Here is a 13,144-nt window from a genome sequence, read left to right as displayed (position 1 = left end):
CATCTACGTGAACAATCGATACCTCACCCTATACACAAATGGAAATCCGCCACCATCAGTGGAGCAAACTGTACGACTCTTGGATCCAGTTTAAGTGCTTTTATTGACCTAGCGCAGGTGTATCACTACCCCCTCCCGATTTACAAGACGCCTGATAATTATCGACAACAGATTAGATGACGGCCTGCAACTTTTTGCAGTCCAGAAAGAAAAGTTGCCCATTCTTGAAGGCTTTATGACACGTGCCCATATACCTAGTTTTAGAACAAATTTACTTACGTTTTCACTCCAAAGAGAGGAGCACCTACTAATGACTTAGAAGGAGCTACTGCCAAGGAGTCTAGCAAGAAATTATATATATAAAAGACCACAAACTAAGGAAATTTCAACGATCTAGAAAACATAGTTTGAAAGTTTCAGAAATGAAGCCACCTGAATGCCCAAAATATGGCCTTTCATGGCTCTTCTATGTCGCAGGAATAATTTCCGCCTCTGCTGTCCACTGGGCCGGCCTCTGACCCCTTGATCTTACGAGTTCGACTTGTCCGTGTACTCATGATAAAAATGTAGCGTCTGATGGTTTGCAAAGCTGGGGTGGTCTTTGTGAGGAGAAAAGGGAAGATGAAGCAAAGTGGGAGGAGCTGGCTTTATATGCAAACCCTTTTCTTCATGTCTTTGATCCCTTCCAACACTAGTGTACTGGGCCAGTTGTGTTTAATCGACCCTCAGAGCTTTAAATGATGGCATTACAAGGTTTGCTCAATCAAATCCCTATCACCTAATGAGACAATGCTAACGCCATCTTTGTTCTTGAATGGCTATTAGATTTGAAATCCATCATTCTTCACACTCGATTTAGAATAGCCCGGTCAATCTTTGGATCCCTAGGTCCAACTGTTGTTAAGGTCGGCCGGAAGCATGTTATTAAAGGGCCGTGCCAGCTCCCAGAACTTGAAGCGCTTCTCTACATCTCAGAACACACCACAATTCCCGTTCCTCGAGTGCGGTGTTCATACAATGGACCAGGGGGCATATATATAATGATGGATCACAATCAAGGTACCGACCTTGAAACTCTGTGGATGCGCGGCCTGAAACCCAAGGAAAAAGAAACCATTCTCAATGATATTGCAACTATCTTGACTCAACTTCGAACACTTCATCCCCACAAAGAAGGAGTGGTTGCGTCCGCGCAGGGTGGTGCCATTCTTGATTACCGTATTGGGAGTCAACTAGTCGGCCCATTTCAGTCTCATTCCAGCTTCCACTCTTTTTTACGGGGTGGCGTTCCACTGGAAAACACGGCTCAGATTTTTGGGGAAGATATTGCATCTTGTCATAGCAACAATTATCGGACGTTCTTCTCGCATTCAGATTTGGCCCCGCGGAATATTATCATTCGCAATGGCAGAATTGTGGGAGTTGTTGACTGGGCACTTGCAGGCTGGTACCCAGAATATTGGGATCTAACGAAGGCATATTACACTTCATTCAAGGTGCCGGACTGGCCCGAGAGCATCAAACTTAAGCTTCCTTCATATGCGGACGAGCTCATGGCAGAACGCCTTCTTTGGAGACTCTACGATGAACCAGGAAATGTTTCGCGCAACTAGTTTGTCTATTTATAATCACAAACATTGCTTGGACTAGGGTTGGCCAGGCATTGATTGGCATAATCCAATATCCAGACTTTGAATTCTTCGATATCAAAGTTCGGTATCACTGATTCATTTTGTAGAGTGGATATGGCATTCCAAACCCAATGGCGACATCTTTCTCCTGATTCCTTATCCGGCAGAGCAACACCCCTGAGGATGGTTTCGAGATCATTTTCTGTCGTTTGCAGAGGAACTTTTCCGATCATGACCCGACCGACTAACCGCCCACTGTCCAGCGGATTCACGTTGTTCTTAATCCTGAAGAACCAGTCTCTTTCCGAGTTCAGGTCTTGCCCAGTTTCATCATCCAACCGAACGCCGTCCGAAACGTCGTATGCCATGTTGTCGCGGCCGTTGGATTTCTTAGGTGCTAACAAAACTCCTCAGTGGTATGCACCGTACGTCTTGCGTATTCCCTCTTGAAGAGACGTTTCATCTCAGTGGTGAATAGAGATAAATAGGCGCTTTTTATTGCTCATATCTGTACCACAGCATTCAAATTCATTAGACTGATGCTTGCACTCTAGTTAAAGGGCCATTTCTTACTGTAGAGGTTTGGGGATGGAAGACTGCTATAAGCAAGCTCAGTTGGAAGTTTGCCTGTTCAAGAGCATATCACCTTGACACTGATCAAATGCCAGGGTGGTATGATAGTACTTATAACAGCGGCACAGTACCATTTACCAATACAGATGGGCCAAGTGGCAGATGTCTTTCAGCATGGATGTATGCAGGCAGCAAACAATTCTTCCTTCAAATCATGTTGGTAAACTCGGAGGAGCAACTGGTCGTCTGACAGCTTGCAGCCAATGACAATAAGTAACCGCCATGCCAAGGCCGCCGGGAACAGCTCGTCCCGTGCGTTCCGGGCCGTTCCGCTCACTAACGCATGCTGCTCAGCAAGATTCAGAGCGCGGAATGATCATCGCCTCTTCCGCGGGTAATTGTGAGTCATGTTGCCCTTGTCCAATTGTGCGGTGCCACGTACATACAATCATTGGAGCCAGGAACCCGCACATAACCACCTCTATCGACTTGGAGGGAAACTCTTAATACCCAATGGGAGAAAAGTTTCTACTTTGGTCGTAGTAAGCCCCCACTAGCCAGATCGAGTTGAAAATAATAATCCCACAATAATCATGGACGAGGTTTGTCTAGGAAAAATGTTTTTCCAGGTATCGGGCCGCCCCCTTTTTCGGCCAACCCTTCCCTTCGGCCAGGACGGGCTCGACTTTGCATTCGTGTTTTGCATGGCGATCGATTCCCGTTTTGCGGGTGGATCCCAGTGTTGGAATGGGGAGGCGAGGCGTTCTCCAAAGATGCAGCGGTCTATCCACAAGACTCCCTCCACTCTACGGAGTATCCATTTAGAAATGAGATCTTAAAAGTCACTAACTTTCATAGATTATTGAACTATCCAAAAGGGAAAACACAAAATCATGGCGAAAAAGTCAAACTTGCAGCGGACGGAGAGCGTGATTCATGTAAACAAAACGAAATTTCCGACAAATCCGATCCCATTTGGCAGTCGACTAGGCTCCAGCCTTGGCGGGAGGTTCATTGGTTGACATCTCGATGTGAGGAGGGCGAATGGCACAGCAGAGCTCAAAAGAGAGAATCATGAGTCACAAGCGGAGTAGGCCCGAGCGCCCTGATAAACATCGGCCCCCAGTCTAGGGTAGATTTAGATGGTGATTGCATTCGCAAAGGGTTATTGCAATAAACAGTTTATATTCGTCAAAACTGCTCAATATTGATGGTTACACACAGCTCGTCCCACTCCAGCACCTATTGTAGCCCTCCACTTCTGCCTTTCTAGCCGTTCTTTTTTTCCTGAGCTGTCTACTAATCAAAACCCCCAAACGGCCAAACGATCATAGAGGACTCGCGATGAAGGCAATTATACAAATGTTGATATTTGCGGCGATGACAGATGTGCCTCGCATAGCCTAGGTCGGTATAGACAACATATACTGCGTCTGGATATAGAAGGGCTGGATGCGTCTTCTAAATCCACCAGCTTATACAGGCCGACGGAAGCTGACAATGCTTCAGTTTAAACGCCGAGTAATCAATCTTATTCCCAGCTATATCACCCACCCTTGATTTTTTGGGGTTTCTGCTCAGAATCTGGGTTTCATCTTCCACATCTTTGTTTGCAGCAGCAAAGCTCCATTGCGCATCCTCGGTTTCATCAGTCACAGTTGAAATATCGGAATCATCTAAGGTAGCAGCTATGTCGGAGTTCGGTTATATTGTCAATGTAGAGTAATAACATTGCTTACCATGTCTTTGGCCGTTTCCTTCAACAATTTCTTATCATGTTCACTCCTTGTCATCCTGGCCCTTTTTGCGCAAAGGAACTCTTGTCAAGTACTCTATATGTTCTAATTCGAACTTCAGTTTCCACGAAAATGTCACCCAGCAAAAACAGCGAGCGGTCGTTCAGGGAAGTAATATGAATGTATCGCACCGTTACCTGAACATGGAGAATGCGGGCGCCTTGCTGCTGGATAGTCAGCTGGGGTACGTGTGATAGGTAAGAAGGTTGAGATTGTATTTACCTTAGTTACTATGCTGTGAGAATGTGCTAGTTGGATAAAGAAGGTCCCCTAGGTGAGTTGAGCAAGAATGGAGCTCGAAGCTTTAAAAGTATAGAGCCGGAGGGAGAAGTAAGCGATGACGAAAAGTAAAATGTCGCTTGAGGGGCAAAAACTATTCATGTGATCTGAACAAGAAAATCCTAGTGAATTTGGGCAAATGGATACTCATTTTGATTCCTCCTCCAGTACATCCAGCCAAACAAGCACTGAACTACGAAATGTGGGTAGATCAGGTATCAATGCGTTAGATGAGTGGAAATCAATAATTCCTCGCTGCGTTTGTGAAAGATTACGTTTTTGTGTTCTTACCCCTCCTCAAAGTGATATAATAAGTTCAATTGCCTCTAACAGAAGGACTCCTGTAACGATCCCCCCTGCAAAATGGCTAGCGCAGAAAAGTTTTACGAATCCATCGTGGCGTTAGCCAGTTGGCTCCTCACCCTGTGTTCTGAAATCTGGCTTTACGATTATTTGTCTGAGGTCGGGATATCCTTTATTTACCTGCATGTTTTGGGACGCAGCCGCAAATCATATCTGGTGCTTTTGGAAGTGGTTGCCTCGTGACGCAAAATATTTTTTCCCGAAACATCAACAGCAAGAAGTTACATCCTCGACCCTCATGACCGAACTCTTGTTTTAACAGTCTCCGCAAGTCTGACGATTTATTCGACTCAGTGGTGCATTAATAACGTTTCTACTGGGGCCACTAACTTTGTGCATCAGGTAGCAGCGCTAGTTATTTTTCATTATGACAGTTGAATATTGCCAAGACTCTAGCGTCCATACCAACCTTGTCCCATCGTGGAAAACAGTCAACAGACAAGTCCAGTCGGTGACAACTCCAAACTGCTTCTTAATCCCCTCTCCTCCCATTCAGCATGGCCCCGCGTCAAACAAAGTCAGACGCCAGAAAGGCTGGGTGTCAAACAAAGGCAAACGTCAGAAAGATCTCGCAAGGTGAGCCACCCGTGCATCGACCAGCATCGTTTGACTGACTATTCATTGTAGGGAAGCAGCCTCAAGGTGTCAAGAAGCCTGTTCGTCGGAGCACACGCATATGTCACCTTCAGGAGGAAACTGTATCTCAGGATGGAAACAACCACCGTCCAACTAACGACTCTCCCAGAAAACAGGTATGATAGTTTCTTCCTGCTGCGCTATGGAACTAATTTAAGGCCAAGTTACCACAAAATTCGTCTGCCCCTTTGCAAGCTAAAGAGCGAAAACGGAAGCGATCGCGAGAAGCCGAAGATTCACTCCATATTCCTGCGAAGCGCCCTCAAAATCGACTGCGAATATCTCTTGTGAGCTCTGCTGCTGAGAACTCCGTTGGGGACACACCTGGCCAGGAAGCGGCAAGCAGTCTCCACGGGAACGAGATTAATCCTATCCACTGGTGGACGCAGAAAGGAATCTGGCCTAAGGAATATTTTGAAGAGGGTAGCAACATGTACCACCTACTTGCAAGGAAAAAATCCACATCTTCTCTTCGCCGTAAACAATCAGAATCTAGCTCTGTCGCCAGCTCTACCACACCCAGCGATCAAAAGCCACGGGAGGAGAAGAGTGCTCCTTACAGAAACCCGCGCTACGAAATCATCCTTGAAACCAAGGGTAGCTTTATGGGGAAGTCGGAGCTGGGCATAATAGATGAAAGCAGAGATCTTTGTCAACGCTTACTTGAAACGGAGCAAACGATCCCTAAAGATTCGCTCTTTCGGGATGATGTGTTTGACAATCTTTGTGAAATGATACGAAACAGAAACGAACCCAAGGTCATTCAGGATATTTCTCGGCTGATCGTCCCTTCAGCACAAACCCTAGCCATATATGGCGCGAAACATCTCGAGGTCTTGATTGAGAGCATTAATGAAGGCTGGGATAACTCCATTTCCGTAACTAAACCTCGTCCGCAGCCTGATTATTCTGTGGGGTTTGGACGGTCTGCATTTACAGATGTCCAACTTGACAAGCTCAAGCCTTTTGTTGGCGAGATTGCTGATTCTTGTACTTCTTACTTCATGGCAACATTTTACATGTACTTCCCATTCCTAACATGTGAGGTCAAGTGTGGCGCAGCGGCGCTTGATATCGCCGACCGACAGAATGCCCACAGCGCAACTATAGCAGTGAGAGCAATTGTTGAGTTATTTAGGCTGGTGAAGCGCGAAAAAGAGGTTGATCGAGAGATTGTCGCATTTTCAATCTCGCATGACCACACGGCAGTGAGGATCTATGGCCATTATGCTGTTCTTGGAGCAGACAGAACTGCTTTCTACCGCCACCCGATTCGCAAATTTGATTTCACGGAACAAGATGGCAAGGAGAAGTGGGCGGCATACAAATTCACGAGGAGTGTCTATGACATATGGATGCCAACTCATCTAAAAAGAATCTGCTCAGCGATTGATCAGATTCCCCCTAATGTGGAGTTTGATATATCGCAATCTGAACTTGACTTCTCCCAACAATCCAACACTGAATCGGTACCCCTGGAAGCGGACGACAGCCAGTCAAGCCAGCTACGCTATAATGACTCAGCAGGTGTTACCCCTACCAGCTCTTTCACTGAGCAAACGCAAGTATTCAAAAAGCCGAGTAAGAAACGTTTGGCCGAATAAGACTTCTATTGAAGTACTGTCCCTATCGAAGAGCCTCTTGCTGAAGAGTGTCCCGTCGAAGACAATATATGCCAATGCCTTATGGCAAGATTGTCCATCGATGCCAACACGCAATGGGCTGCTGGACGACAGGGCTTCGGATTTCTGTTGGCAAAATATTACAAATATTATATAATTTATTGTGTTTTGAAATCTGTCTATACACAATTCAACCGCATCAGTAAATTTGTTAGATGTCTAAGTTCCAGAAGGAACGTTTGTCGCGATTAAGTTAGAACGAGGATGCACGTGATCCATGGTAGCCGCAGCGCCCAGGCATAACTACAAAAATAGGAGCCATGCAGTTACTAATCACCTTTGGCGATTGTCGTTGGTTTGGCAAACTGAAAGCCTCGCGATTTCCCCACGCGTCCTATGAAATATTAATAACCTGCCACTGAACGAAAAGAAAATGACCTGTACCTCGTGAAGACTGAATAAAGCGTACATCTTGATGAAGCAATGGACATAACCGAAGAGGGCCGAGACCGGGAATAAGAGGCAATCTAATGGTCGCCGGCGATAGTGGCCAGAAAGCTTGATGAACTTGGTGAAAATCATCCAAATAAGAAGCACCCCCAACCACCAAGTGTGTAGCGTTGGGTTCGACATGGTCATCGTGTGGCATAACCAGATTAGGCAGGTGTCAGTTAAGAGAGCTAATTGCGATATGGTTGTGAGAAACACTGCATAAGTGCTCCATGGATGCCTCCTGGGATAAAAGTCAGCTTTTGAAGATCGACGAAGGGAGAGAGAAGAGTCTCACCACCAGACGGCCCGGTCAATAAACAAGCTGCGCAGATTACTTCTCCAGTTGCTTCTGGACCATCGCACACATTGTTTGAGGAACTTCGAACTCTCCTCCAGTGTCGTGAGAACCTCGGCATCGGGATGGGATTGGAAGTAGGTTTTGATTCCGTGAGTGACCATCCAGCGCGTCAGGAAGTTGTCGTCATCCGCGTTGAGCGATTTGCCACACCAGGTCTCTTTGACAAAAGCTTCCATGCAGGATTGGAGGATCTCCGTGCGATAGGCAACCGTTCGGCCGGAGAGGCAGGGAACACCTCCATCCATATACGTGGTCGCAGTACAGTCGAAGTTTCTTCGCTCTAGATACAATGCGCCCAGGAACCACCAGATGTACTGGAAGGAGATCCTTGGATTGTTAGGTGTCTGCACACGCTGACATGTGGCCACACCCCCCATGCAAGGATCCTCGAACGGAGCAAGAATCCATGGCACAAGGCATGGAGGCCAAAGAACGTCGCCATCTGCGAGGATAACAATATCCGTGTGAACTCTCTCGACTGCAATTGCAATCTGATGACTTTACTTTGGTCTGGAAACACTTGCCACTTCCACTTTAGATCTGTGATTCTGCACTGACGTTGCTATAAGCTCGGCTTTCTCTCGATTTCGGTCAATGGTTGACAGTATGATTCGATGAGGTGCATTCTTCAGGACTGACTCCAGAGTATTAACCAACTGTTCTCCTGAGCCTTCTAGGGTAGGTATGATAACTGTAATGTTGTTGGCAGTGAAAGACGGGTGATGATCCGGTGGACGGATTGGTTTATACCGGGCAAATGCGATCAGATTTCCGACAAGACGAATGTATCGATAGGCACTTTGACATCCATTAGTGAAAGTGACCGTCAAGGATGTAGGGAAGCAGAACGAACAACAGCAGGCAGAATTTCATCGCTGGAGAATAACTCCGGGTGTCCGAATCCATGAGAGAGGAGAGATGGAAGACTTTCCGTGAAGGAATCGGATCAGAGGTCAGTCAGAAAAGCAGGCCCAAAGGCATATCTTTATACTTCGCTGCCCTATAAGAACCCTCAAAATTACTTGGAACATATCGGAAGAGAATCTCCGGGGTCCACAGCACATTGCCTCCCTCATCCTGATTATTGGCTATGAAATTGAGGATATCATGAAGTTGTTCGGGGTTTAGAGTGATACTTTTTTTTAATCGGCGCTTTCTTTTGATGCGATCGAGTACACCTTTACGGCCAGAGCCATCTTCTGGCGACCAAAACAGCTGATCTGAAATTTTTGGTGCAATATCTTCACGGATGGACTCCATGTTTGGGGGAGGTGGAAACGGCGAGTCCCTGGATGACGCGCTCATAACTGATGGGTTTGAGGGATAAGAAGCCACAGACGGCCCGGGGGAATCAGAAGACGTATTCTCCTGTTTTTTTCGACATGGGCATCCAATGAAAAGTGAGGAGTAACAGTAGAAAGCGGGATTTTATCTGGTCAACAGGAGAGGAGTAAGATAGAGAGCGGAATAAATTTGCTTGAAAAATCTTTGCGATATCTCGAGGAGAAAGCAGAGGGTTGCCTAAGAGAACTCATGAAGTTGTGAGATGATGGATGAAAGAAAGAAAATGAGACGAGCTGGAGTGTTATAGCGTGTTGTTGAGTTGTTGTTGAAGCTCGAGAGAAGTTAGTACATGTGTGTATGTACATTGTACTTCACCCTATATAGGTAACTTTAGCTGCAACAGCTAATTCTAGTAATAAATCTAAATATTTCTAAATTTCCAAGGTTGGAAAGAAAATAGAAATAGAGAGGAAAAAAGTTGAAGCAGCGGAGGGAGTTTATGTAGAGCCCATCACCAAAGAAGTACCCCATATTCTCACAGAGTTTCTTCAGCGATGATTCATTCATACGTTACTCACAAAGCCCGAAGACAATACTTGGGATTAAATTGATTTGAGATGATGATGATCGCGCGACTCAAAAGCAGCAATTCGACACCTTGCTTGACTACTGCTGCCTGGCTTATTTTTGACACGGCTGTACACACCCTAGGTATGTATACGATTTGACTACAGATTACCTACATAGGTAGATATGCGAACTCGACTATTCAGGTCTGCATAGGGTTGGCGCCTGCATGCTGCCTTCAACTTGTTATTGGCACATGAGGTGTGGTTCCTTGGCTTTGTAACCTTGTACCTTGTTGTCGGAACTGAATAAAGTCCGATAGATAAATTGAATTGATTATTCTAACTCCAATAATTACATGATAATCAGGCAGTATTTGTAAGAAAAAGAATGCTTGAACATATGATAGAGACAGTGCTGGTATACACTGGAGCAGTGATTCAGTTTCAAGTAGCAAGATATTACAAGATCTTTGCTAGTGCAATCAGCAGAATCCTCGATATGATATAGTTATCATTTCTGACACTTGGTCTCCTCATTCTCCATACCTAACCCACACCAATGAACCCTAAAAACTTGGATGACAAGGCGTTTCAAACGCTCGGCGGGGAATAGCCAAGGTTATCGAGAGCGCTATATAACAGCCACAAAATTTCCCAGACAAAGCAGAGAGGCTCAAGGCTTGATATCAACATACATAGTACGGATCAGTAGTTCGTGTCTAGGCGGAACAAATGAACGTTGAAAATTAAAACACGCTGCAAGCAAGTAAGGCAGGCAGCCACGATATCAAGTCCTGCACCAACGAACCTTTGTAAATATCCAATCACAAGGGATCGTAGATGCAAAGATGTCAGGGCAGCCAGCCTTGACGATATGGGCTTTGGACGAGAAGCCCCAGTACCCAGTCCTCCAGGGGTGCCTATAGGCCATGCGGAGAAGGGGATTGGTGGGAAATTCAGAGCGGTTAGTACTATGTAACCCCCATTCCACTCCCAGCGATCTTCCCCGTCGCTGGTCAGATTGCGGGCCGAACGAGGGGGCAAATTGCTAAGACGAGGGGCCTTCGATATCGAAGCCACTGCTGGTGTGATTGGTGATTGGAACCCTGCGCAGCGACGTCATGGCGAGGAGCATGCAAATTCAAAAATTCCTTGCTTCTCCACGCAACCCGGGAACGACGAAGAGTCCAAGTCGATTGAATCCGTTTTACTTTTGCCTGTGCGTTCCACTGTGGATCTCGTATTCGGCTCTATCGTCGTCATATTGATCCAGCCATCCCGCGACCTTTTTCTGTTCAAACTCTGCATCCCCTTCGTCGCCAAAATCAAACCAACTTCATACCTGCCGCGACTCCCCGGAAAAATTTCTACTCCTTTGCAACCCGCTTCAAGAAACCACTTCATCCAATTTGTTATCAAACACAAGAAGTACACACACTGTAGCAGAAGATCGCGGCTGTGCTATTTCGCCGTAGAAACACTAGACATTTTTATCATCTATATCACTTTCAAGTATAACTATTCACTGCTTCAAACCATTCAACATGTCGAACCGTCCAATCTTCGTTGCGACTCATCCTCGCGCTTGCTCCACGGCTTTCGAAAGAGTATTTTTGAACTACCCCTCAATTTCATGGATGTGTCGGTCTGCAATTAACCCGTATCGCTAGGTCTTCATGCAGCGTCGTGATACTCTCCAATGTGTCCATGAGCCCTTCGGGGATGCGTTCTACTTTGGCCCGGAAAGGATGAGCCGTAGATATGAAGGTGACGAGAAGGCTAGAGTTGAAAGTGGTTTTGCCCATTCGACGTATCAGTCGATATTTGAGCGGCTCGAGAGAGAAGCAGCTGAGGTTTGACCCTTTTTCTGATTGCTGAGAAAATTGGTTCTTACCTTTCTTTGCTCCTCTTCATATTACACGCGTATATACTATATTCCATTATTGTCGATGTGTGATTCGCGATGCTTCTCATTCATCTGGGGTTAATCCACGCCTAAAGCTGTGTTCTGATACCACGGGTCACCCACCTGGTGTGTTCGATCGACCACCTCTGTCGTCGATGTCGAGAATCCATTGTTTCCCCCTCCACGACTGAATGATCCCCAGAAAATCCCCTAGTTCCGTCGTGTGCTTAGCATTTGAGCTTGATACATGCCTTGCCACAGTGCGCTCGAACAAATTTTGGCCCTGAATGACGTGTCTTCCGCACCCAGAGCGCTCAACGATTACCTGATACTTACTGAACTATAGGGAAAACGTCTTTTTATTAAAGACATCATTCACTATCTTGTTCCCCCGAGCGGACAACCCCCCAGCATCGCTCCATCCTTACTGAAAATCAAACGCGGTGTGGGCACGCAGGATGGCAACGTTGTCGACCCCGTCAGTATCCTAGCCGCGGAACCAAGTTCCAATGTCAATAAAAAGACACCTTATCCGTACGATACGCCTGCGGAGGTCGACAATCCGACTGTTGTTCCGGCAGCAATGCTCGGCAAGTTTCATTTCACCTTTTTGATCCGTGATCCCCACTACAGCATCCCATCCTACTATCGATGCACGATCCCACCACTCGACGCCATTACTGGCTTTTACGACTTTTATGAATCCGAAGCAGGCTACGATGAAGTTCGCCGCGTTTTCGACTACCTACGCAAAATACGGCTTGTTGGGCCGCATGACGCCAACGGGAACGCAACTGCAACTGGAGCATCAAATGGAGTCTACGTAAACGGCGACGGCGTCAATGGTAGCGCGGTGCCAGCAAATACCAAAAGAGCTGAAATTTGTGTCATTGACGCGGACGATTTACTGGATGATCCCGCTGGCATAATCAAGCGCTACTGCAAGAGTGTGGGAATAGATTATACGCCTGAAATGCTCACCTGGAATTCCGAAGAAGATCATGAAATTGCCATAGAGGCATTCGAGAAATGGAGAGGATTCCATGAAGACGCCATCCACTCCATTGAGCTGAAAGCTAGAAACCATGTAAGTTTTGTTTTAAGACCCCATTCACCCCCTCCTGAAAACATGTACAGCATGTCGAACACTGACAACTTGTGTTTCATCAAATACAGCAGAAAGCACGCAAAACTGAGGCTGAATTTGACCAAGAGTGGCGTGAGAAGTACGGCGAAAAAGGAGCGAAAATCATCCGTGCTGCTGTAGATCGTAACATGGCTGATTATCGCTATATGAAGAAATTCGTCATGAAGGCTTGAGTGAATGCTCTTGGGGTGGTTGTGATGAGTTGTTGAGATTTAAAAACCTGGATGTTCATTCTCTTTCTCCGTTTTTTATCTCTCTTCTCATTTTTTTTTTTATTTTTTAATTTTTTTGGTCTGATGCGCATCTCCCTTTAATGTCCTTCTTTCTTTTTTTTTTTTTATCTACATATTTTCTCCCTCCCTGTGTCCGAAGCCAGAATATGAAACTGGGAGCCCAGTACTTTTGCTCAAGTCAGAATAAAACACCGAAGACTACTTGCAGGCGGCAAACTCTCTCTCGGGCCACGTTTTAAACCCCTTTTCGTCCTA

At 46.1% G+C, this 13,144-nt stretch overlaps 4 protein-coding genes across 4 annotated transcripts; 3 read left to right on the top strand and 1 right to left on the bottom strand.

The window, feature by feature from the left end:
- Positions 1-1,040: 1,040 nt before the first annotated feature.
- On the top strand, positions 1,041-4,274 carry HCAG_06788 (predicted protein; the record flags this gene model as incomplete). The annotated part of the gene is made up of 8 exons (XM_001539133.1): positions 1,041-1,612; positions 1,895-2,056; positions 2,351-2,384; positions 2,559-2,604; positions 3,083-3,213; positions 3,539-3,615; positions 4,062-4,184; positions 4,253-4,274. 8 exons carry the CDS (start codon positions 1,041-1,043, stop codon positions 4,272-4,274), a joined length of 1,167 nt encoding a protein of 388 aa, XP_001539183.1.
- An 865-nt stretch (positions 4,275-5,139) lies between these two features.
- HCAG_06787 (conserved hypothetical protein) lies at positions 5,140-6,882 on the top strand (the record flags this gene model as incomplete). Its single annotated transcript, XM_001539132.1, has 3 exons — positions 5,140-5,218; positions 5,270-5,298; positions 5,494-6,882. The coding sequence occupies 3 exons, from the start codon at positions 5,140-5,142 to the stop codon at positions 6,880-6,882; spliced, it is 1,497 nt and encodes a 498-aa protein (XP_001539182.1).
- Positions 6,883-7,119: 237 nt separating this feature from the next.
- Positions 7,120-8,127, bottom strand: HCAG_06786 (conserved hypothetical protein; the record flags this gene model as incomplete). Its single annotated transcript, XM_001539131.1, has 4 exons — positions 7,120-7,203; positions 7,238-7,294; positions 7,345-7,607; positions 7,758-8,127. The coding sequence occupies 4 exons, from the start codon at positions 8,125-8,127 to the stop codon at positions 7,120-7,122; spliced, it is 774 nt and encodes a 257-aa protein (XP_001539181.1).
- Positions 8,128-11,147: 3,020 nt separating this feature from the next.
- Positions 11,148-12,829, top strand: HCAG_06785 (conserved hypothetical protein; the record flags this gene model as incomplete). The annotated part of the gene is made up of 4 exons (XM_001539130.1): positions 11,148-11,210; positions 11,274-11,456; positions 11,856-12,596; positions 12,686-12,829. 4 exons carry the CDS (start codon positions 11,148-11,150, stop codon positions 12,827-12,829), a joined length of 1,131 nt encoding a protein of 376 aa, XP_001539180.1.
- Between the last annotated feature and the right edge of the window lie 315 nt (positions 12,830-13,144).

Source organism: Histoplasma capsulatum, genomic scaffold (genome assembly GCF_000149585.1).
Source record: "Histoplasma capsulatum NAm1 scaffold_6 genomic scaffold, whole genome shotgun sequence".
In the NCBI taxonomy this organism is placed as follows: Eukaryota; Fungi; Ascomycota; class Eurotiomycetes; order Onygenales; family Ajellomycetaceae; genus Histoplasma; species Histoplasma mississippiense.
Note: the sequence above shows the minus strand (reverse complement) of the source record. Positions and strands in the feature narration are given on the sequence as shown.